At 44.9% G+C, this 25,742-nt stretch overlaps 1 protein-coding gene across 2 annotated transcripts in view; it reads right to left on the reverse strand.

The window, feature by feature from the left end:
* The window catches only part of Sergef (secretion regulating guanine nucleotide exchange factor), a 217,877-nt gene that overhangs the window by 52,930 nt on the left and 139,205 nt on the right, over positions 1-25,742 (reverse strand). The window contains exons 9-10 of one of the 2 annotated variants that reach the window (XM_050130259.1): positions 24,975-25,011; positions 6,774-6,893 (exon numbers count right to left, since the gene is read on the reverse strand). In XM_050130259.1, the coding sequence (XP_049986216.1) occupies positions 6,835-6,893; positions 24,975-25,011 (96 nt within the window). In that variant the 3' untranslated portion in view covers positions 6,774-6,834. Of the gene's footprint in view, positions 1-6,773; positions 6,894-24,974; positions 25,012-25,742 lie in introns of those variants that run through there. The other variant, XM_050130258.1, reaches the window with a different exon arrangement.

Consider the following 25,742-nt stretch of genomic DNA (forward strand, 5'->3'; position numbering starts at 1 on the left):
TTTTAGGTTTTTCACAAAGTCTGATACCTACCCTGAAAGCAACTGCAAGGATTGAGTGAGATAATGATATCAAGCCAGAGCAGGAGCTGGCATGCGGCAGGTGTGCAACATGCTATACCACATTCACAGTGCTTCTTGAAAGGGAATCTTGGTGGTACCCATGGTACCCTAGCAAACCTCTTATGTCTTACGTGTATATGTGCTGTGCCCCAGGAGTCCCACTCTGTCAGTGGCCCAGGTGGTCATGTGAGGATGTCAGCCTTGCCTTCCTCACCTCCACTCTGTTTGCCTGAGAAGTGAGGAAGAGTCCTGCTGAGAGGGGAGGCTGCTCCTCTCTCAGGCAGCACTACTGCAGCCCCTGACCTACTTTCTTACTAAAAATAGCCCTTCTTAGGTCACCGCAACAAATTGAATTCCACTGCTTCACTGCACCCTGGAAGCAGGTGGGTGGGCACCACAGCGTATTTGGAGAGCTGGAGCATCCACTCAACGGTGCAGTGCTGCCCACCAAGTGTGCTGGTCTGTCATGCCTAGACAGAGGGCAGGGTGCACTTGTACAGCTAAGGTAGGGCGTGCCTTGCTAAAGTCACAACTTTTGCTTGGCTACACAGACACACACACACACACACACACAACTGTGTGATAATAAAAGTAACCTTCAAGTGTTGCTATGCAGATAAAAATTGCTTTATAAAGCAGTCTCTGCACAGAAGAGGTGCTTGGTAATGAAGCTCGCAGAGTTGTTCACCATCTGGCCTGCTGCTCAGTAAGACCTGCCTGCTGGAGCTTCTCACAGGTGGGCTAGCAAGGGACCCATCCATCCTAACACAAGAAATGGGCCTGAGAAAGGGCTCAGCATAGATGACTTGTCTTGTATTTGTAAAGTTCTGTGATCCTATCAGCAACACACATGCATGCGCCTACACACACACACACACACACACACACACACACACACACACACACACGTAAGCTGAAAGGGTCAGAGAGGTGCTTATGGGTGACCAGATAACAGCTGAAGGTTCTTGGCCAGGTACTCTGCATTTTAATAAAATGACAGGTGACTCTGATGCACTGTAAGATTTGAGAACCTTTAGGTTCACCAGGTATACACTCCATGACCTTTATTTATGGCTAGAAACCAATTATGAGTGAGTACATCCCATGTTCATCTTTTTGGGTCTGGGTTTCCTCACTCAGGATAGTGTTTTCTATTTCCATCCATTTGCATGCAAAATTCGAGAAGTCATTGTTTTTTACCGCAGCATAGTACTCTAATGTGTATATATTCCACACTTTCTTCATCCATTCTTCCATTGAAGGGCATCTAGGTTGTTTCCAGGTTCTGGCTATTACAAATAATACTGCTATGAACATAGTTGAACAAATGCTTTTGTCATATGATAGGGCATCTCTTGGGTATATTCCCAAGAGTGGTATTGCTGGGTCCAAAATCATATAGTTATCCTCTTGGCTATGAACCTTCATCTGGTGATGGATGGAGATAGAGACAGAGACCCACACTGGAGCACTGGACTGAGCTCCCAAGGTCCCAATGAGGAGGGGAAGGAGGGAGAACACGAGCAAGGATGTCAGGACCACGAGGGGTGCACCCACCCACTGAGACAGTGGGGCTGATCTATTGGGAGCTCACCAAGGCCAGATGGACTGTGACTGAAAAAGCATGGGATAAAACTGGACTCTCTGATCATGGCGAACAATGAGGGCTGATGAGAAGCCAAGGACAATGGCATGGGGTTTTGATCCTACTTCATGTTCTGGCTTGGTGGGAGCCTAGCCAGTTTGGATGTTCACCTTCCTAGACATGGACAGAGGGGAGAGGACCTTGGACTTTCCACAGGGCAGGGAACCCTGACTGTTCTTTGGACTGGAGAGGGAGGGGAGGAGGAGTGGGAGGAGGGGGAGAAGGGTGGGAGGAGGGGGAGGGAAATGGGAGGCTGGGAGGAGGCGGAAACTTTTTTTTTCCTTTTCTCAATAAAAAAAATAAAAAAATTAAAAAAAAAGAAAAAAGATTTGAGAACCTTTGAGGTAGTTACTTTTTAAGGGCACATAAGTAAACAAATGAATTATTGCTATGTTTATTCTATTACAAGTATAATGCATGGGCATTATGAAATGAGCAGTAAACATGGAAAATTGAAAGGTAAAAAGTGAAAATGCAATCAGTATTGAGTACTTAGGGTATGCCAGGCCTTTTAGCAAGCCATAGGAACTTGGTTATCACACACTCGTGGAACATTCAGTCTATGTATACAGAAGCAAATGAGAGACACGAAGGTAAGACATAAACACACACCTAAAGCACACGTGTTAGAGCAGTGTCAGCGGGAACAAGAATGGGGAGGAAGTGATGTCATTTTAGCAAGAAGGGGAATCTAAGGAACTGAGCAGAAAGGAGAAGTGGGCAGCTGCTAGGTAACAGGGAAGGACAGTTCAGGTATATATATATATATCCATCCATAGCTTCTGACTTCACATTTACCTCTCAGAAGTGTAATGCTCCTTAGAAAATATTCATTCAACATGGATTCCAGACATTGATATAGCTCTTAATTTCACCAAGGCATAGAAACATTGAGATGAGGCCAAATGTGACGGCGCATGCCTATAATCGCAGGCAGCACCAGGAGACAGAAGCAGGAGGATGGCTACAAAGTTCAAGGCCAGCCTAGCTGACATAATGAGGTCCAGGCTAGTCAGGTCTACATAGTAAGAATTTGTGTCAAACAACAATACACACATACAAACAAAACGAACACCACCCAAAATACAAAATAAAACCCCAATGATACTGGAGGTGGAACACAAAAGCTCTGAAAAGCTGGACTCTAGCCCAGAGTTTTCCAAATTCAAGAGCTTTCCTTAGAAGTGAATTTGAGGATATGAGTTAATAAATTAAAGTAACTAAATATCTTCAATGCTCTTGGCAATGCTGCCAAAAGGTTTTCCAAAAGAGGCCCACTGTCTGTATAAGTAAGGAGGTAAGCCACAAAGAAGCCACATGCTACCCAAGTCACGATGTTGAACACGGGTGAGATGAGAGCAACCCCTTGGCCTCCGAACTACCAGCTGGGGCCTTTTGCTTCTGCAATAAGATCGGTTTTGGTGAGTGCCTCTGATGGCTTCTACTGCTAGTGTTTTAGGTTAGTAATCCTAGGTTACTCATCCTTGGGTAGATGAGATAATACACACCTGCTTACATAAACACATGAAGGTCTATATTTGAGTAGATTTCCCCATCTTTAGACACACTAATGTTTCCACACCAATGAAAATTTCTGTTGTAGCCAAGATTATTATATCTTACATCTGAAATGTTTTCTGTTCTCCTCCACAGCTACACCACCTGAATGTGTCCAATCTCATCTCACATGCCCCCTGGTCTCATGTTCAAACCCTGTGCAAGGCTTAAGAAGACTGCCTTACAGGATCCCCCAAACATTTCCAGACCATGGTGTTCACTGTCACCAAATCTATACATAGTCATCAGCCTATGACTTTGTGGCACCTCTGGATACAAAACTGCTTTCCCTACAGAATAAAAGCTTGCTGACTCATGTACTAGAAAGAGGTAAAGTAAGAATCCTAAAGCTTGAAGGGTAGATCAATTTCAAAGAGACTTCTAGAGTTTGATGGCCTCAGGGCAGACCAGTCCAATTCCTGCTTTCTATAACCACAGAGGCAGGTATCCTGGGAGACAATAACAAGAGCTTCCGTGTGCTGAGGACCAGGCACAATGCCTGTCTGTGTGCTGAGACCAGGCACAATGCCAATTTCTCTGTTAGAATCCATAAAGTAACATCATTTCAAGGACCTCCCTCCTTCTTTCTGGTGATAGTGGGGGTTGATCCCAGAGCCTTGTGTGTTCTAGTGCATACTGCACCATGGAGATGTATCCCAGTCCCTAAAATAATCTGAATTCTACAGATGAGAAACCCTGGGACCTAAGAGTAACATGCTCAAAGGCCATGCTATCACTAAGTGGCAAAACCAGGATTCCAAGCCAGGTATGCTTGTCTTATGACACCACTCCAGTTCTGGTTCTGACTCAAGGTCCTAGTGGACACCATGTTCTCTGCACCACGTCTCACCACATGTGATATGAGATAACTGTTTCCTTTCTGCCCCTCAGCTCAGTGAACACAGCACGGTGCAACACCTGTGAAAGACCCAGACAGATGAACAGGCAGTTAGGAGAGTCCTGCACCTCACACCTGGCAGCTGAACACCTCACCAAGGTCCTTTGCCATCTAAGGAGACTAGCTGCTGTCCTAAACCACTCAGTTCCTTCCAGCAACAGGAACTGAGTAGCAACAATGTGTTCCTAGTGACTTTCAGAGAAGAACAGAAAGAAGAGGTAGATACTCTGAGAAAATCCATTAACCAAAATACTGCATTCTGGGAGCACCCTGGGGAATTATGGTTCCTCACAAGGTTTTCTGCTCTATCACTCAGGTGCTTGGCTTGTACTCACAATCCCACCCACCTTTCACTGGAAGGTTGTTTCAAGAAAAGCAGGATTCAGCAGGAAGGGTGTTGGGGTTTGGATTTTATCATCAAGGGTTAGTTCAAATGAGTTAAGATCATTTATTTCAGTTTTCAGAGGTGTCTGGTGAAGAATCAGGAGACCTGGACTGTGGTCCAACAATTCTACTCACTGGTTGTGTGACAGCCGGCAAGATGCCCAACCTCAGTTTCTTTCCTTTTATGTCAAACAGCAATGATGTGCAGTTAACCTCCCTGAAACAGCGTTTCTTCTGCTCTGAAGCCGACATCACAATCACTATCTGAATACTCTCCATGCGCAGCCTATGCTGAGGGTTTTCCCACACTCTTGTCCTCACAGCCCTCTGCGGTGGGCACTATCATTTCCATCAGTAGATTGGAAACCACAGCCAGAGAGCTAAGCAATCTGGGCCATACAATTGCTACACTTTCATATTAGGTGTCCTAATTAGGGTTACTATTGCCACAACAAAGCACCAGGACCAAAAAGCAAATTGGGGAGGAAAGGGTTTATTTGGCTTATACTTCTATAACTGTCATCATCAAGAGAAGTCAAGATAGGAACTCAAACAGACAGGACCCTGGAAGCAGGAGCAGAGGCCATGAAGGGGTGTTGCTTACTGGCTTTCCCTTCATGGCTTGCTTAGCCTGGTTTCTTAAGGGTTTCGAGGAGCCCTTAAGATATGGTAACACTACAATGGGCTGCCCCTTCCTCAAACACTAATTAAGAAAATGCCTTATAGGCCTGGTTACAGCCCCATCTTATGGAAGCACTTTCTTAATTGAGATTCCCTTCTTTCAGATGACTTGAGCTTGTATCAAGTTCACATAAAACCAGTTAGCATTTTAGGATTCAAAATCTGGTCTTGACTGGAACCTATGCTCTCAATTGCCAACCACATTCCAAAGAGCTGTTACAAAGAAAAAAAACGAGATAACACTACTATGAGACATTACTATGAGATGCCCTGGGTGCCTGACAATGTGGGCCAGGTAACTAAAAGTGGAGGGTCACAGACACTTGGCAACAGTGAAAAGTTTATGAGCATACAATGACCAAAAATTAACTCAAAATCAAACATATAATGGGTATAAGATGTGTTTGGCAGTGCCCCCTGTGTTAGATCACATGACCTCATGGTCCCCTTGATTCTGAGCACACAACAGGTATACTCTGCACTGTGAATGCCATCAAACACCCAGTAACCAGTGGCTACATCCCAAACACCTCATCTTAGATTTGAGATGACTTTACATTATAAACTGTGGTGTGTTTACAGAGCACACCTAGTTCTCTGCTCTTACGAAAACCCACCATGGCTTCTTTCTAATATTTTCCTAGTGTCATTTCTCAGTTTGTAAGCATAAAATTAGTACATTTTTAATTTTACTGTGTTAGAATGCTGTATTTTAAAAAACTGTCATTTGAGCTGTTGAGTTTCATTGTTTTTTTTTTTTTTTTAAAGTTAAGTGAATTTGGGCTTCAGATTAGGACAGTATTTCTTATAATGTATGTATGGCCCTAGACGTACTTCTGGTGTTCTGTTTTATGCACTCACGTGAAGTGGCATTTTCAGCACTGGCAGTTATAAACCAACTCTGAAAAGCATTGGGGATGTTTCATGTCCTGCAATATCAAGACTCAGCCAAGATTTAATTCTTCTCATAAAAATACGCAGCCAGCCGGGCGGTGGTGGCACATGCCTTTAATCCCAGCACTCGGGAGGCAGAGGCAGGCGGATCTCTGTGAGTTCGAGGCCAGCCTGGTCTACAAGAGCTAGTTCTAGGACAGGAACCAAAAGCTACGGAGAAACCCTGTCTCGAAAATTAAAAAAAAAAATGCTAAGAAATATGCAACCAAGCACAACCCATCAGTTTGTAATTTAGCTTTTATAGTTAAAAAATATAAAATTATCTATGTACTAAAGAGCTATCTTAACTTATTTTAAGCTTTTTTTTTGTTTATCAATAAATATTCGATACCTACTTTATATACTTAGATGCCAGGGGTCACATAAAACTACCTCAGGTGCACAGGAGGTCGTAAGAGAGCTCCATCTAAGACACAAGAGCACAGAGGTTCTGCAGGGTTCATGTTCTCACAGTCACGGTGTGGCCACAGGGGTCCTGTGTGAGCACTTGCTTCTTGAGAAGAGACTGATGGTGTCGGATGGTACTTACTGAGGTGACTCTCAGATGTGAAGTCAGCTGTCCTACAAACAGAGGCAGGGCTATGGATGAAATTCCTCCTCTCTTCACAGTTGAGTGCTGATGGCACTTTGCCAGAGGGCTGCTGCTGAAGAGTCATCACATTTGTACATGGTCACAGATCTCAGAGCTGATGTGGCCAAGGTGACTGCTGGACACTAATGAGAAAGTAGGGCTGAACAATCCCACAACCCATGCTTCCATGGAAATGAGGAAGGGCTGAATGCAAAATGGAGCTGTGATTCCAAACGTGTACTGAGTTCTCTACTTTTTACCCTAGAACCAGGTTGTTGCACCCCCTCATCACCTCAACCTACCCAAGGTGCTGATTCCCACAGCCAAGAGCCACAGGGTGAGAACTGTGGGGTCCGGGAACCAGGGAGCTGGCTCAGTAGATAAAGTTTTTGCCTTGCAAACATGAGGATCAGCGTTTGGATTCCCAGAGCCCATCACATGCCAGGTGGTCATAGCAACAGTAAGTGATGCCAATGCTTGGACGGTGGACACAGCCACTCAGAGCAGGCTTATGAGAGAGCCCTGGGTTTAGATTCTGCATCAAAGAAAGCAGTAGAGAGTAATCTAGGAAGACTCCCAGGGACAACTAAGGCCTCCACAAGCATGGTCATATACATGAGAAAATACATACATTCACCTACATACTCTGCTGGTTTACTTTCTGTTGCTGTGATAAACCACTCTGCTCAAAAGAAAGATGTATTCAGCTTCTACTCTCTTTTTATTTTTTTTTTCAGCTTCTACTCTCAGACTGCTGTCCATCACTGAGGAAAGGCAGGGCAGGGACCCAACTTTGAAGCAGAGACTATGAAGGTCTTGTGAGTCACTGGGGCCTTGTTCCTCTTCCAGTGTGCCTATTCTCTCACTTTTCACCATTTCTTACCTATTTAATTGCACACTGGGACAGGTGGCTGAGCCCAAGCTGGAGCTGCTGGTGCCTTAGCCTTTGCCCTAAAACTCTGGTTATAGATATGTCAGAGGAAGACAGCACGGGGTCTTACCGTGGACTTGGGAATCAGAACATTTCTCCAATCTTTGGATATACACTAATTGTACAACTACTAACTATGCAGCTGGGGCAATCTGCTTAATCTTTCTGCCTCGATCCCTCATAGACAAGTAGACAAATGTAGATAGCAGTACCTACCTTATATGATTGCTGCAATTATTAAATTAAAAAATTCAAATGGCAAAAAAAAAATCCTCCTTACACAGGGCCTTGCATGGAGGCAAACACACACTTGTTAGCGGTCCTCTTTTTGTCACCAGTAGTACAAAGGTGCCAGCACACTGCCTGGCGCTCAGCAAGTATCTTGTGGGGCACTAAGTCCCTATTATCTGCAAACTGGGTGAGAGGAGGCCAAGAAGGAAAGCAGAACACTTTATCCCAAGCGGCTTGATTGTATGACGAGAGTCTCTGCACATAGCCATCATTCATGCCTGCACTGTATGCCTGCAGGCTTCCCTCAGGAAGAGGTTTGCATATATGGAAACACCGTTGACACACTGTCAGGAGGGATGTGAGTAAAGGGCCGCTTGGTATCTAGAAGAACATCTACTAGGATGGGCTATGTGATGGTGAGTGTTGTCAGCGTGTCGGGATCTAAGATCATCTCAGAGGGGGGCCTTTGGGCATGCCTACAAGAATTATCTTGATTGTGCTACATGAGGTGGGGAGACCTGTCCACTGTAAGTGTTGCCATTCTCTGGCCAGAATCCTGGACTGCATAAGTGGACAAAGGAAGCTGAGCAGCAGCATGATTGGCCCTTTTCTGCTTCTTGACTATGGGTGCTATGTGACCAGCCCTGCTGCTGCTGCTGTGATCCCCGCTCCGCCCCCAGAGCTGTATGCTTGAATGCAATTAGAGGCCAGAATGAAGCCTCTCTCTCACTTGTTGCTTTTGTCAGGATTTTTTTTTTCTAGACAGGGTTTTTCTGTGTAACAGGATAGGCTGCCTTGAACTCACAGATATCCACTTGCCTCTGCCTCCCAAGTGCTGGGATTAAAGGTGTGCGCCACCATCGCCTGGCCATTGTTAGGATATTTTATCACAATGATGGAAATGTAACGGGGAAAATGGAAAAGGGCTGGCTCCTTGTAAACGGTGGGCAAGAATAAAAGACCCACCCACGAGACATGCTGCTCTTGCATGACTAACAGTATCCTGATACATACTCTATAGAGGACCACATGGCAGAAACACTACCCATGTATCCATGAAGGAAAAACTGGGCTTCAGTGGGCCTGTGTGGCTACCTCCCTCTGTAGAAAGGCTCTCAACCTCCTCACACAGCTAATGGTCTCCATCCCAAGAAGAGATTCTCCTTGGGTGGTCACAGATATTTCACATTGAATTGCATTTAAAACCTTACTCAAAACCTGCTCATTCCCCTCTCCCGGTGCTCCCTTCTCAATGGTGATACATCCCTCCAGTCCACCAAGCAGAAAATCTGCACCAGCCCTTGAATCTGAGCCACTGCTCCTGACACACTGAGCTCTGCCCTTCCAATAAAGAAACAGCCCCCTCTCCTTCCATGACTCTGTGTTTCCAACCCTCTTCTAACCAGTTTGGCTTCCATGATGTCCCTGGAATGATTTTCTTAGAATGGAGACCGGGCCATGTGATGATCAGTTTCACATGCCAGCCTGTATTCATTCCAGGTGCTGCTGGGTATTCTGTAGACGTGGTTAATGCAATTAGGTGGCTTCGCAGAAGGGAAACTGACAGCCCTAAGAGAGGTGTTTCCCCAAGAAGTGCAGCCTGTCCAGTGTGGCTCAGCTCCTGCCCCACTGTTCCTTAGCAGCACACCCCTCCTGAAGTGTGCCGTAAGAACAGTCTGGACAGTCCCTACAGCTGCGTACACCAAGCCTCATCCTAAATTCTTTCATTTACACTGAGTCTGTTTCTCTGACGGAACCTTGGCTAAGGCACACTCATCTCTAAAGAACCTCTTAGACGGTAAAACTTAATGGCCAGACCAGGCCAAGCTCTGTGAAACACGTGGAGCAACAGAAAGCTCTGCGTACCGGGGCAGCGTGGGTCGGGAAGTGAGCTGGGCCCTTCCCATGCACCCTGAGAGTCAACCATCATATGACCTTCACTGCTCTCCACCTCCTGACCTACAGGGAGGCAGAACTCAAGATGGGTTTTACTCGCTCAGAGCGAGTGTTCTCTGAGACAGGGTCTCATGTAACTTAAATATTCTTAAAAATAGTGTAAACTCACTAAAGACCAATAGAACTATATTTCTTTCATGAGACACAAATCTTCTGACTATTCTGGTATCAGAGGAGGTAGAATGCTATCTTTCTGTAACTTCACAAAGTGGGGTTGAGCTAGAACTTTTAAATGGCAGTAGCAACAGACCCCTGTGCAGTTCCCATCAGTAGATCAATGAACGGGAATTATAATAAATTCACCATCTTGGGCTTCAGACTCCTGACACTAGATCACCTAGGTCAATGCCGTCATTCACTTGCCTTCTCTTCCTTGTGCTTGTCTGTGACGCATGTTACCAGGACTATAAGTAATCAATTAATAACACACGGAAAGTGGGTAAAGGTAGACGTGGGCCAGTAATGTCAGCTGTTGCTCTATTACAACCAGTATGGCTCAGTCAATATTTGAGGCTTGATAATCTGCTATGCCATTATTTTTCTGGAACCTTATTTCCTTATACTACACCCCAAAAACCAAATTACTGAAGTCATTAACAGCTCTCCCTCTCCGTGTGTGTGTGCACGCGTATGTGTGGAGGTTGGAGGACAACTTTGGGTGTCATTCCTCAGGAGCCATTCATCTTGTTTTTAACACAGACTTTCTCACTGGCCTGAACTGGCCAAGAAGGCTAGGCCTTCTGGCCATAGAGCCCCAGGGATCTGCCTGAGTCCATCTCCCCAGTTTCAGGAACAGCAAGAGATGCCACCGCACCCCTTTAGTTTTGTTTGTTTTAAATGTGGGCTCTAAATCCAGGTCCTCCTGTTCTCATGGCAAGCACCATACAAACTGAGTCATCTACCTAGTCCCTCTTTAATTTCTTTTAAACTACAACTGAATCCTTATAACAACCTCAGGGCGATAAAATATTGAGGAAATAAAAGAAACTAGGTCTATGCTCCTGCAGCACTGGGCTACAGTGACCAGGGTTGGGGATATGAAGACTGAGATTCCTCTTCTGTTTGGACAGCAGAAGGTACCAGAAACAAGCCACAGCAAAGGGCTCCTGGTGCCACGGTCTGGAGGGCAAATCCACTCCTCACGTCTGCCTTGATTTTCTCTTCAGAGGAACCAAGCCAGTGCTCATGTATGTGGGAAACTGCTGAAAGCTTGTGGTCCTCTGAGCCAGGCATCTTCTCACATTGCATCTCCTAAGAGCCTCAACCCTCCGTTAGCATGAGAAGCAGCCCTTTCCTGGAGCTGAAGGTCTTGGCCAGCTTCATCTGGCAACACTCAAAATTCAGATTTTAGAAGGCATTTGTTGAAGAATGCCCTATCTGGTCTTTTCTTCTTGTTCTGTAATGCCATTTGGTAAGATTTCTGCCTCTTCCCCACCCATGTCACTCCCTTAGCATGTGGGAATCATGTCAGAGGTGCTGCCTGGGGAAAATGACGACTCACAAGTCTTGCAGAATACAGCTCCACCCTCCTCATGCCCTTGCTCCCTTCGTTCATGTCTGCCTCACTCCCTGAAGCCTCTTCTCCTACTTCAAGGATCACCTGGGAAGCTTCTCTTGGTAGGGTGAAGATGTGAGAAAAGGAAGTCTTCAAGTGTGAGTGTGGGCAGTCTCGGGAGTGTGAGTGCGGGTAGTGTCCGGGAGTGTGAGTGTGGGCAGTCTCGGGAGTGTGAGTGCGGGGTGTAGGGATAAGTCCCGCCCCTTAGGGGGCATGTTCGCCTCGGGCTAATGTATACCTCTAAATCTGGCGAGCATGCTTCTGCTTTCCTGGTCTCTGCGGGAACCGTGGTACTGTAAGTCTATTTCCCCATTAAAGCTGTCTTGCATTCGTTACAATCTGTCTGCATTCATTTACGCCCGTGACATGCGGGTAGTGTCCGGGAGTGCGAGTGCGGGCAGTCTCGGGAGTGAGTTCTGGGCAGGATTTTGAAGATATCTTGTCAAGTCTCTTAATTTATTCACAAAGCAAAGGAAGATGGTCATCTGCCCACTACGATGACTTGTCTGTTACTCTTAATGAGTGAGCAAATGCTGAAGGAGACAAATGGGCAAATGTGGTCATTGCATCTGACCAAATGGTCTCAGCAGTCCCCCCAGGAAAGAGCTGCACATGCTCCGGAAAGGCACAAGGGATTCCAGAAGCAAAGGGCAGCATGCAGGGCAGCCACACACGGGTCCAGATGCTCCCAGGGAGACAGACGTGCCCCTAGACTTTGCCCAAGGCTGGGTTCCCTGGATCACTGGTGCAACTGTGTGGCCACTGCCAAAGCTGCCCAGTTGCTACACACAACTGGCCTTTGAAGTGCTGTGCTTTAGTGACAAAGGAGGACTGTGCCTGGTTTCTGCTCTAGACAAGGGCTGTCAGTAAGGGCAGCTCTGCTGTTGCTACCTTCTGCCACATGCACACTAAAAGCTCAGGTGACCCTGCTTGGGAGGGTCTACCAAAGTTTGATAGTTAAAGGGATCAGAAGAAAAGCACACCCATAGAGTCAGAAACTGGAATCTGGGCTCCCTCTCAAGTCTGGATTTTTCCACCAGAAAGAGACAATTCTTATCTAATTTCTATTTTATGACAAAAAGAGCTTCTACCTCCCCTCCCAAAGGGGGGGGCATTAAACCCAGGGCTTTGTACATGCTAAGCAAAGTTCTCTACCGCTGAGCTACATGCCTAGCCCCAAATGATAACTAACTGCAACGATCCGTGCAAAAGACTCTGAGTGGCCAGTCCTTAGCAGTTACTCAACCACTCTCACTGTACCTCTGCTCTGTAAAAAGGCACTGTCCTTTACAGGGTAATTTTTATTTCTTATGCTAGTTGACGTCTCAAGTATTTTGCCTCACGGCTCCACTCTGAACAGTAAAGTCAATGTGAATGAAGACTTGGCCCAATGTAACCCTAAACTGTCTTGGCAGTCACCCACTTGTCCCTCGACCCTGAATCCCCATTATAAGCCTTCCTACCCTTGCTCATGTTCACCCTTATACATAAAGCTTGCTTCCAGTACTTAGGCCCTACCTCTCTCCCAGAGATCTCCAAAACTAACCCACTGCCTCTTTACTCGCTCTTCTATTTCTCATCCTGGTACTCTGTACCCATTCGCTCACCCATCCATTCAGTATTCACAAGCAAAGCATGCGCCAGCTTTCATCCCAAGCTCTTTCTCACTATACATGAGTTCTCCAAGACACGCAACTGCCACATTTCCCCACAGTATTCCGAATGCTATGTGCCACAAGTAAACCAAAGGAAGGGAAGATAGGGAAGATTATTCTATTTAGTCAATATTTAAAAAGCATTTGGGGGCATGTGCATATTGCTTAGCTTTATTAAAATGGTGATGCAGGTCATAGACACAAACAAAGATGCTGAGAGGGGCAGATGATTTCAGAAACTATCTTCTCCAAATAACTAACTGCCTAAGGCTGCAGTGTCAGCCACTGCTGGGACCAGAGCTCAGCCCTTACACAGCAGAAGGATTCTAACTTACTCCAATTCTTCACAAATTTTGCCTCAAATTCACCTTGATTATTAGATTCACTTTCTCAAAGCTCCCATTGGCTTCTGTATCTATAAGTGCAGAAGGTCACAAGTGCAGTTTCTGCTACCCTAAATAACTCTAAAAGAACCAGAAAAATACGCAAAAACGTCATGGTCACCTTTGTGCTAAAAAGGGCCAGCCTGACAGAGTAATTTAGCAAGTACAGGAGCGTTTTCCAAAGCCTGGCAGCCTCACCTTGCCATGTCATTTAGAATGACTCCCACGGTGGAATATAAACATTCTTTCTTCAGAAAAAATAGCAGAAAGCAACCCCACCCCCACCCCCCAATCCACCTCCAGCAATAAATAAACACATCTTCCAGATGTAGAAGCTCTGACCATGTTTCTGGCTTGGCGGAGAGGAAAATGGAACCCAAGCCATCAGGTGAGAGGGAAACAAATCCACCAGTTCCAGAGCAGAGGGGACAGGGTCGGGGCAGGGCACTGAGCACAGCCCTGAGGCCCAGAGCCAGCAGCATCCCCTCTGCTTGGTACCCAGCCTGGGAAGCCCCTGTCTGGGCAGCACTCATTATAGTGTATCCTAACGCCATCACTGGCAAGCTGGGGAAATTCCTTCCTCTCTTTGAGCCTGCGGGCTACTCTGGTAGCAACAGGAGCCAGGAAGTCAGCCAAAGACTTCGATCAACAGTATTGAGATAATTGAGTAGCCATCTGGAGAATAATGAAGTTGAATCCACACCTTGACATTCTAAACTAGGACAGATTCCAAATGGATCAACACCTAACGTATTAAAGAAGAAGAAAATAAAAAGCGCGGGGCCAGAGATAGATCAGTCAGTAAAGAATGTGAGTTTAATCCTCAGAGCCCACATAGGCAAAGCAACACTTGTAATCCCAGCTCTTGGAAAGTAGAGACAGGCAGATCCCTATGCTAAATGTTCAGCTAGTCTAACCTACTTGGCAACCTACCAGGCTAACGAGAGACCCTGTCTTTAAAAAAAGGGGGGGGGGAATCGGGTGCTTAAGTTCTGACACTGAGGTTAAGTTCTGGACTCTCATGCATGTGTCTCCACACATACCTGTGGAGGACTGCACCAGCTTAAAATCCAGAAGCCATATCAAAAGGACTGATAAACTTAATCCCTGCTAACAGAAAAGATTACATGGCAAAAATAATAAAGGCAAAATAAGCCAAAACCCCAAAAGTAAAAATGAAACAGAAAAACCCAGGAAATTATCTGTGAAATAACACCACCAAGAAAGGACAGCTGTCTCTTATGTAGGACGCTCTTAGGAGCCAACTGTCCACTGGTGGGAGAGGGCTGTCAGCCTGCCTGGGCTGTTCTAATAAAATGCCCTAGCTGTCACTTCTAAACAGGACTCGGCGACTCAAAATCTGGATGTTGGGTACTCCAAGGTCAAAACTGGCTTCTTGTTTGGTGGAAGCTATTTCTCATAGATGGCACCTGCTAAATGTCCTCACGTGGGGAAATGGACAAATAAGTTCCCTTGGGCCTCTTTTATAAGGGCACAAATCTTTCTTATGGGACAGCTGTCATGACCTAGTCACCCCTTAAAATCCCATCTCCCATATCTGAGTGTCCCCACACTGGGGTTAAATTTTAACACATGACTGTGGGAAATAGGGAAAGCACAGCCATTCAGACCTGTAACACGGAGACAGGGTACCATGATAACACTGACTATTCAAGAATGCCTGCATTCTAACTCCTACAGCCTCTGAATCTAGGATTAGATGACAAAGGAGAATTGAATGCACAAACGAAGGGAATGGATTAGCTAACATCACAAAATTGTGCTAAGTTATCCAAGTGGGTCCAGTATAACCATGAGGCCAAATGGGGATAGGGAAGGATGAAACAGTCAGGCCAGAGGACACCAGAGGAGAAAGCTCACATCGGCCACTGCTGGCTTTAAAGACAAGGGGCTAGAAGTCACTTCTGAACAGGTGGTCTACTCTAAAGCCACCAGAAAAGAAAGAAACAAATCACCATCCTCCCTTCAGCCCAAAAATCTATCCAGACTTCCGGCTTCAGCCTTAAGACAATGTTACTTGAAACCATTAATTCTGTAGTAACTTATTACAATAGCAATGAAGAAACCAGAACAAGGATGAAGTAACTCTTCTCATGGGGAATGTGAATGACCTCAGCATAGCAAAGGATGCCGAATCTCACTTAAAATAACTAAGTTGACAGAAACTAAAAAGGCATGTGCGTGAGTGCGTGAGAATGTGTGTATGTTGCATGTGTGTGTGTGTTGAGACAGGGTCTTGCTATGTAGGCCAGGTTATCCTCTTTGCCTCAGCCATCTGAGTGCTGGGATAGTACAGTGATCTTTGAGGATAACAAAGCAGGAGGGCTTACCAAACAAACTGATAATAATAGAAAGAAAGACTCATCTCAAAGCACACTCATATGTATATGCAATCTCTTGACCTTTAGTTAAGAGGTCTCTGCAGTTCAGTGACTAAAGATTAAACTTTTTAATAGACAGTTCTGAAGCAATGTTTTAAAAATGAATCTGAGATGGAATTTTAGTTCTAGATGTAAAAGGTAAAACAAAATTTCACATAAAAACATTTTGATGACCTTGGAGTGGGTTAAATGTCTTAAATTGGGTACCAATACCTCAAAGCATTGAAGAAGAGATTGATAAATCTGGACTTCCCTAAGACAGAGAAATTTACTCACTAAAAGATATTATGAAGATGGCAAAGGATTATAAAAATACATTTGCAATGTTATTTTCCAATAAATAGTAGACTCTGTAAGCCACAAATAATTAAGGAAAACCAGACAATCCACTGTAAAACAGTAGGCAAAGATTTAACACCTTTGGACTGGGGGTTTTGAACTTCATGAAAAAGAAGCATAGGCAAATCCTTTGCATTGTGTGAGATGCTGCACCATACACTCATCAGAATGGCCTAAGGCCATGAGGCCAACAGCACGTGGGAAGGGCACAGCACAACGGAACACCCACGGATTACTGGTATGAACCAATGCAACTACTTTAGAAAATGTTTAAACAGTAAGTGTTGTGTTAGTTACTTTCATATTGCAATTAAGAGATACCATATCCACGGTAACTTATAAAGTATTTAATTCTGTAGCCCACAGTTGCAGTTTATGACCATTATGGCAGGGAGCATGGCAGTAGCAGGCAGGCCGGCACAACACTGGAGCTTACAACAGTCACGGGGCAGACAGAAAACTAACTACAATGATTTTGAAAGCTCAAAGCCCACTTAGTGACGCACCTCCTCCAACAAGGTCACACTTCCCAATCCTTCCCAAAACGTCCCACTGACTGGAGGCCAAACATTCAAACATATGAGCCTCCGAGGGGCACTCTCATCCAAACACCACAGGTGTCTATGACTATACACATGACCTATGGCTCCTCTTTTCAGCTACACGTGCAAGAGATATCTATGCCGTGCTTACAGTAGCTTTCCGTGCAGCCCCCAGCACAGAAACCCAGATGTCCACCAACTGTTAAATGGAGAAATGAGACGTGGTACAAGCACAGAGAGAAATACTAACCAAGCAACAACGAAGAGCTGCTGCTGCATACAGCATGAATAATTCTTCGAGATACAATGTGCTTGCCACAAGCCAAACAGCAGGAGCATGCTCTTTATATGATGTTCAAACAGACAGAACAAAGGCTCCTCGTCTAGGGAGAGTTACAGCGGGGTGGGGCATGAGGTCACCTTTTGAAGTGTTGGAAATGTCTTATATCTTGCTCTGGGTGGTAGTTTCCTGGGCATAAACTTGTGTGAAAAGTCATTAATCCAAATCCTTTGGATTTAAATCCATTATATATGTTCTATAAATTTTATCAGTGCTATGACTCAACAAATAATTTAAGAGAAGAATTTGTTTTGTTCATGATGTCTGAGACTTCGGTCATTGTGTCAAGGAGGGCACTATAAAGCAGTTCACATCATGGTGGACAGGAAGCAGACTGGAGCAGTAACAGGACAGTGGTTAGGGCAAGATCCAGCTCTAAGAATTCATTCAAGCTACTATTTCCTCCAAGTGGGTCTCACCAATCGCAGATTTATCACATCCCAACAGTCTATTTAAAATCTGAATTCATTACTGGATTAAACCATTCATGGGGTCAAAACCCTTGTGGTCTAATTTTCCACTACATAGACACTGAGGCCCTCTCAGATAGGAACAATGTCAGTTGCCTTAGTAATTACTTGTTTACTTCCCAATCTAGCCAGGCTGACTTCCAAGATTAGTCATCACAAACGCTATGTTCATCTGTGGTGTGCGTGCGTGTGAATGTACACTACAGTACAGGTGTGGAGGTCAGAGGACAACTTGCAGGTGTCAGTTCTCTGGGGCTCAGAGTCAGCCATGGGACTGAAATTCAGGTTCCCAGGCTTGGAGGCATGCCTATACCCACTAAGCCATCTTGCCAGTTCCTAAATGTGATTCAAGTTCAAAAGTACGTAGGGCTGGAGAGTGGCTCAGTGGTTAAGAGTATTTGCATATTCTTGCAGAGGACCCAGGTTAGATCCCTGCATCTGGAGAGTGGTTAGTGACTTTCTGTAACTCCCTCTTCCTAGCCCCATGGGAGCCAGACAAGCAAGTGGCACACAAATATATATTTAGACAAAATATTCAAGTGCATAAAGTTAAAAAAAAAAGCCAGGAATGGTGTGCACACCTTTAATCCCAGCACTCAGGAGGTAGAAGCAGGTGGATCTCTATAAATTTAAGGCCACCCCAATCTACACAGTGAATTCTAAAACAGCTAGGGTTATGTAGAGAAACTATCTCAAAACAAAAATAATTTAGAAACCACCTTGAACAGTTGTTCACCAGTCACATAAGCCTGGTTAGAACAAAACCCGAGTCCTTCCAACCCTCTATTAGGCACACTGCTGCATGTCAGTGACTGGGAAGAAAAACGGTATCGTCCTTACGGAGGAGAATTTTGCAATGTCTTGCAAAAATCAAAACTACAATTCCCCTTTTGTATAATAATTTCACTTTTGGAAATGTATCCTATAAGTACACTTTCCCACAGTGATGTAACAATGTTCATAGCAGCACCGACTCATCACTTAGGTATGAAGACAAAATGGCCTAATCAGAGAAGGCATTTATAGCCGGCCTATCACTCTCCACAGAGGAGCATGCAAGTTTGAACATACCTCAAAGCACTCTACAAAGCCCCAGGGTTCAAAGGTATCATTGCTGGTGCCATAAAATAAAAGTAAAAAAGTAATTTTCCTCTATTACATTTTTCTCTACTAAATTCTGACATGGCCCTGTTTGATGGGTGTCAGGCCAAGGTCGGATGCTTCTCACATATCTAATAAAGGCTCAAGGGTTCAACAGCTGGAAATTACCAGTAAAATGATGCATAGACTATCATTTCAATATAGTATAAGAACTGGCTTTGAGGCCAGGCAGTGGTGGCACACGCCTTTAATCTCAGCACTCAGGAGGCAGAGGTAGGTGGACCTCTGTGAGTTCGAGGCCAGTCTGGCATACAAGAGCTAGTTCTAAGACAGGATCCAAAGCTACAGGGAAACCCTGTCTCGAAAAGCAGAAACAAATAAACAAACAAGTAAAGAAACTGGCTTTACTTGAAAAAGTAGGGACCATGTGTCCTGCCAATATACAACCCTTTAACAAAGGCTGCCTGGCAAGCCTTGTGCTTCAGAAAGCCAGCAGCAATAGCATCCTTTTCAAAGGGTCTGTGTGAGTGCAGAGAAAGGCTCTCCTTGCCTACCCCTCTTCTTTCTGTATATGCACATGTATGTATGTGCTCCTGTGTATGGACATGTGTGTAAAGGCCCAAGGACAACCTCAAATGTCATTCCCCAGGAGCCCCACAGAGTAGACAACTGGCTGGCTAACAGGCACAAGAGGTGACAGTCACTCTAGATTACCTAGATCAGGTTAACTGAGGTGGTACCATCCCATGGGCCGAGGCTCAGACATAATGAAAAGGGGAAGGTGAGCTGAGCATCAGCATTCATCAGTCTCTGCTTCCTGTGCCCAATGTGCACAGCTGCCTTCTATTCTGGCTGCCATGAATTCCTGCCAAGATGGCTGTACCCCTAGAACTGTGAGCCAAAATAAACCCTGCCCAGTTGCTTTTGTCAAGTAGAAAGAAGTAACTAGAACAGTTGGCAGGTCCTTTGTGTACTGAACCACCTTCCCAGCAAGGGTCTTCAGAGAAGTGTGGCCACGTGACCTTGGACACTTAGGCCAACAGCAGCCTGTCTACAATGGAAGCTATGGATGGAAATCCTAGGTGAAAAGAAATGAAGAGAGAAGACGAATGAGCCAGGTGAGTGAGCACCAGCCCAGGTACCTAAGGTGTGCAGACACAGAGCAGAAACTCTGCATGCCTATGCCACTCAGGAAGTCCCACTTCTGGGGTAGGCATCAAGATGGTGAGGTTACAGACTGGGTAACTGCAGGAGGCAGGAGGTTGAGTGGTTTTCTCCTCAGCTGTCATCTAAGCACCTGCAGGGCTAGATCTAATAGTCCTTCCCAGGCAGGGACTCACACCACCTGCCATCCTGCCTCACCACAGGAGCCTGGTGGCAAGCACCAGGCAGCAAGAAAGACTTAATTGGGAAACTAAGGGAAGAATTCATCTAAACTGCCAAAGAAGGGGAGAAAGAAACCTAGATGCAGATAAAGTCATGATGCAGAATTCTTTTCTCTGGAAGAAGCCGAAAAGTGGCTGCCAAGAACCTTGCCCTAGGCTGGGTCCCTGCTTGGGAAATGGCAGGATCCTGACTCGAAACAAATTGGCATTGGCACTGTCTCCAGAGCTCCTGAGATGTCCAGATCTCAGATAGGGGCAGGATTCATCTTATCATGCAGACTTTGTCTAGGACACTGACATACAGGATAAAGACACCTTTTTTTCTAGTCTCTACGGCTCTCAAGGGGCCTCTGGGTCTCAGCCCCCTTATAGTCAATTACAACCACTCCCTTTATGAGGTCATAACAGATAAACGTAACAGCTAACAATGTACCCTTAATTTTGTATCAGACAGTTTTCTACTAACAACTGTGTGAGGTCAATAATGTAACCAGAACCTGCTACTGCTTCAGGCACAGGACGTGGTGGGTGGAAAGAATAGTCTTGGAGGTAGGCCAGAAGTTTCACCATGTGCACTTCTGAGAAACCTGCTTAGCCCACCTAAGCCCCGAGTCTCAGCTACCCATAAAGTGGATTAGAACACATTACTTTGTGGAGTCGTGCTTACTCCTTAAAACAGAGTACATCCTCCATGCCAGACTGTCCCCTTCTCTGTCTCACCTCCCCTTCCAGCCTGTTTGGTCAGAACACATTTGTTAGCCATTAAAGCTCCTGCTTGTGAACACAGTCTGGTTCTTTTTATTCTATACCAGTCTACTCTGGAAGTACTCCAAGTCTATCTTGTGTGGGATATGGTACCAGGTACTGGTGCTGGGTTTAGAGTGGACTGGAGGCAGAAGTCTGTGTGATACAGCAATGGCAATGGGGCTGGGGGAGGAGGCAGCTGGGAGCAGGGACTCAAGCTGCTAGGGTTCTTCTCCAGCTTGCCTCTCTTTTGCTGGCCTCCAGCCAGGGTGAACAGGCAGCAGCTTCTTGTTACTTCTGCCTGCAAAGCGTGCACTCTGCAAGGCACCCTTTGGGGACTATATTATCTCAAAGCACCCAAGTCTCAGCTCCCAAGCAGAATGACATCTGAGAATACTGTGACTGGGCCTATCTTTCCTGACCTGGAGCTCTCTGTTTTAACACAGTGAGCCAGTCCCTAGGCACTAAGGACCAAGCAAAAACTATGTGGGGCTAGAGAGGAACTGAGCACAGCTCCTAGCACCAACATCGGGAAACTCAGGCAATCTGATGTCCTCTGACCTCTGTGGGCACATGGTACATATAGACTCATGAAGGTATATATATATTATTATTATCTCATTTACTTTAGTGGGGTGGAACAGGGTCTCCCTATGGTAATTGTTACTATGTGCATAACTATGTAAAACAGGTTGATTTCTCACTTGCAATGATTCTACTAACTCAGCCTCCCACAAAATGGGATTACAAGTACATGCTGGGATTACAGTATGCCCAGCTAATTTATGTATTTACTTATATTCATATTTTTATTGTGTATAGTATTGGGATCAAACCCGGAGCCTCGAGCATATGAGACATGTATTCTTATCACGCTCTAAGCTAAAACCAAGACCAATGTCTGATTTCAAAGGACTCAAGCACTGTCCAGTCCCCACACACTGACTCTGACAGCCTCACTGAGGTAACACAGGGCTCCTCTTCCCTCAAATAGCTTCATTTCCCTCTCCCAACGAACAAATACCTCACTAGAACATTTCTCTACCACTTTCCATACCAAAGAAAATCAGAAACAAAGAAATAGACACAAGAGGCAACTTGTGTACTTTATCCTGCCCAATGTGCACAGTAGTCCCGTGACTAGGAATTATGATCCCTACTGCATGGATGAGGAGGGAAATAGAGTTCACACAGAGTGGTGCTGGTTTGAAACATGGCTGTCTGCTGGCTGGCTCTGCTCTTTCCAGGTCCCAGGCTGCCTCTGTCAGTCAGCTTCCAACTCTGCTAGCGTGGGCTGCTTCATGTATAGATTACCTTCAACCTTTTTGTCCATGCTGGTCCCGGGGGAAACTGCCTTCTTCCATGCAGTGGCAGCAGCAGCGACTGGGCGCCGCCTTAGATTCTCTCATTAGCTCATCTTAATTACACCCAGACCACGGCAGTTCCGGTGCAAAATACCTGCTCCTGCTGCAAAGCAGGCAGGGTTACTGATAGCTTTCCCTGCCTCTAGCTCCTCCAGCTCCCCACCGCTACCAGCAGCTTCCTTTCTCTGCTGTCCTTGGCTCTTGCACATGACACTGGGGCAAACACTCAGTCCACTCCAATCCAGACCGCTGTCGGAGTCGGAGTCTAGCTCAAGTCTAGCTCATGACTCTGCTTAGTCAGGTGCTGCTCACGGTGCTGTGAAAAGGGCAAGAAAGGGGAAGAGGGCACAGAGTGCTTCCCTTCCAGAAGCCTAAAGTCTAAGGCTAGGACACAAAAACAGAACAAAACACTGGCAAGAGGCAGGTGGAGACTTGAGGGAAACAATTTACAGGTAGGAGAACTAAAGTCTAAGAAAGACAACCCAGGGAACTAACCATATCAAATAACAGCAACTAACATGTTTTTAAAAAATTTTAACTTTTTTCTAAAAAAAGGTTTTACTTTCAGTTTTAATTGTGTGCATATGTTTGTACAAGTGAGCAAGAGTCTATGGAGGTCAGAGAGGGCTTTGGATCACCTGGAGCAAGAGTTACAGGTGGCTGTCAGCTGCTGGACATGATTGCTGGAAACCAAACTGGGTTCTCAGCACAGCGCATACTCTATCACATTAACACTACATGCTGGGTACTGCTGCTGCCTCTGTTTTAATGACAAGGAAAATGAGGCTGCGGGGGGTGGGGGGAGAGAAGGGGGCTAAATGCCTTGTCTGAGTTCCCGCCAGTACAGAAGCCTGCACTGAACTCTGGACCCTTGCCACTACACTGTAGTCCGTGATGACAACCTCATCTGGGTACAGTGACTGAATATGGGGGCTGTGAGAAACTGAGCAGGAGTACAAAGTTTCTGAACACACAGCAATAATGAATTATTTCAAAATCAATTCTGTAACGAAGTCAGGTGTTACGGTAGTGCTTGCCCATGCTGTATCATGTATGTGACTTCACTGCAGCCTCGATTCTGTACACAAGATGAGGTCAACAAACACGGCCTGAAAACCCAGGTCAGACTCCCTGTGATATAAATTGGTTTCTGCTCTTAGAAGCATGATGGTCAAAGTATGAAAACCAAGACTTTTTTCTAACTCTTCTCACTGTCATGCCTCAGCAGTGCCGAGTTAGTACATCTCTGGCCTGTGCTATGCTAAAATGCTTGATTTTAAGAACTGCTATGAGTTGCTGATTTGAATTTCTTTTCTTTTCTTTCTTTCTTTCTTTCTTTCTTTCTTTCTTTCTTTCTTTCTTTCTTCCTTCCTTTCTTTCTTTCTTTCTTTTTTTTTTTTTTAAGTCATTAAACAGATGGCTCAGTGAGTAGAAGCTCTTGCCGCCAAGCCTAAAGATCTGAGTTTTGATCCCGGAAACAAGTGCTGTGTGTGCCTACACATATACACACACCTAACTTAAGTTTTAAACATTAAATGAATTTTGGCTGAGGACAGAATTTGCAGCAATTTTTGAAATGGTCCTAAACACTGCTGTTTAGTACTGGGTATTTAGGGGAAGTGGTGCACTCAGCACTGACGGCACTGAATAGCAAACTTTCAACCAAGATTTAACTCTGTATGTAAAAATAAACGTGCACACCCATCTCATCAATACACAAGTCTGCTTTGCCCTTTAATAATAAACGTTCATGTATACCAAAGAACTGTTTTTAAAACAAATTTCTATTGCCAGTATTTGTCTGATTTGTATATGTACTTTATACACATGTGTACCTGGAATCGTGTGGTGAAAAGGGTCATGAGCAGTGAGAGTCTAAGAAGTCCATTCTGCCCCACTGTGCAGCTCAGCCTGAACTGACCAGGGACATCAACGGACGGCTTTCCTGAATTAATTACTCTTGGGGGTAATCATGAAAACCATGAACTTGCATTATCCAGAGCCAGCTAAAAGGTTTGTGTCTGACTGGGAGTGTGCTGGTGTAGCTGTATACCCGGCAGCAGGGGCTGTGAGTCAAGCCCTGTGCTTCCAAAGGCAAAGCCAGATCAAGAGGAAAGAAGGTTTTAGATGGGTTTATGCAGAGATCCAGAAGTGTTCACCTCACTCCTTGGTTTTATGTCTTGCTGTCTATACATGATGCCCAAGAATATGAATTAGAAATATTATTTTCTGAGGCAGTTCGGGCACCTTCAAAAGATACTCAATGATAGGGGCTGGAGAGATGGCTCAGTGGTTAAGAGCATTGCGTGCTCTTCCAAAGGCCAGAGTTCGATTCCCAGCCACCACATGGTGGCTCACAACCGTCTGTAATGAGGTCTGGTGTCCTCTTCTAGCAGGCATATATACAAACAGAATATTGTATCCATAATAAATAAATAAATATTTTTAAAAAGATACTCAATGATATAGTCTGAAATGTTCATAAAATGGGCTTCTAATAAATGCTTTGTCACCAAAAATGGTACCCCAAATTCCCCCCCAACCACCACACACAGGGGACATGGTCTCACTATCTATCCCAGTATCTCCCCCCATACACACAGGGGACATGGTCTCACTGTATATCCCAGTATCCCCCCACACACACACACAGGGGACATGGTCTCACTGTCTATCCCAGTATATATAGTGGTTTAGAGCTTGCATTTAGCTTCTGGAATGCTGGAGTTACAGATGCACACCACTAAGCCTGGCTCCCCAAAGACTTTCTCCAATTCTCTTACATGGGTTTCACAATAAACTGTTACCATTATAAAAGTTACTTACCAATTATTGCCAAATTGTGTTCTGAGCCACAAGAAATCTGTAAAGAAAATATGTGTCATTAGAAAAAAATGGATATATATCTCAGCTGGTAAATTTTATGATCATAGTTATTTTATAATGGCATGCACATTCATTTTGGCAAATCTTAGAAAGATGTAGAAAGGAGCATCACATACAAAGGTTAAAATTATAATTATAACATATTCACAGCTATATGAATATATATATATATATGAAGAAACATCAAAAAGAAACGCATCAAGATGTTAAAGTTGTCTTTAGCCAATTAGACTACCAGTGATGTTTTTCTTTCTGCTTTTTACTTTTCAAATTTTCTTTTTTACTTAAAATTTTTAATTAGTTTGATTTAATTTTTTTCATTTTATTTTACGCGTATGGGCTTTTGTCTGCACAGGCACCATGTGCATGTAGTAACCACAGCGGTCAGAAGAGGGCGGTGGATCCCCTGCGATGGGTTTTCAAACAGTTGTAAACTACCTTGTGGGTGCCAGGAATTGCACCTGGGTCCTCTGTCAATGTTCTTAATCTCTAAGTCATCTCTCTAGCACCCCTCACACACATACAGAAGTTGAGCCATCTCTTAGTACCCTTCACACACATACAGAAATTTAGACAGTGTCTCATGTAGCTAAAGCTGGCTTTAAGCTCTGGCTTCTATCTTCTAAGTGCTGAGATTACAGGAGCGGGCTGCCACACCTAGTACATTTTTCTAAATTTCTATAACGCATATGTTACTTTAAAAAACTG

This window comes from Alexandromys fortis, unplaced genomic scaffold (genome assembly GCF_014885135.2).
Source record: "Alexandromys fortis isolate MF-2015 unplaced genomic scaffold, M_Fortis_MF-2015_v1.1 scaffold_342, whole genome shotgun sequence".
Classification (NCBI taxonomy): domain Eukaryota; kingdom Metazoa; phylum Chordata; class Mammalia; order Rodentia; family Cricetidae; genus Alexandromys; species Alexandromys fortis.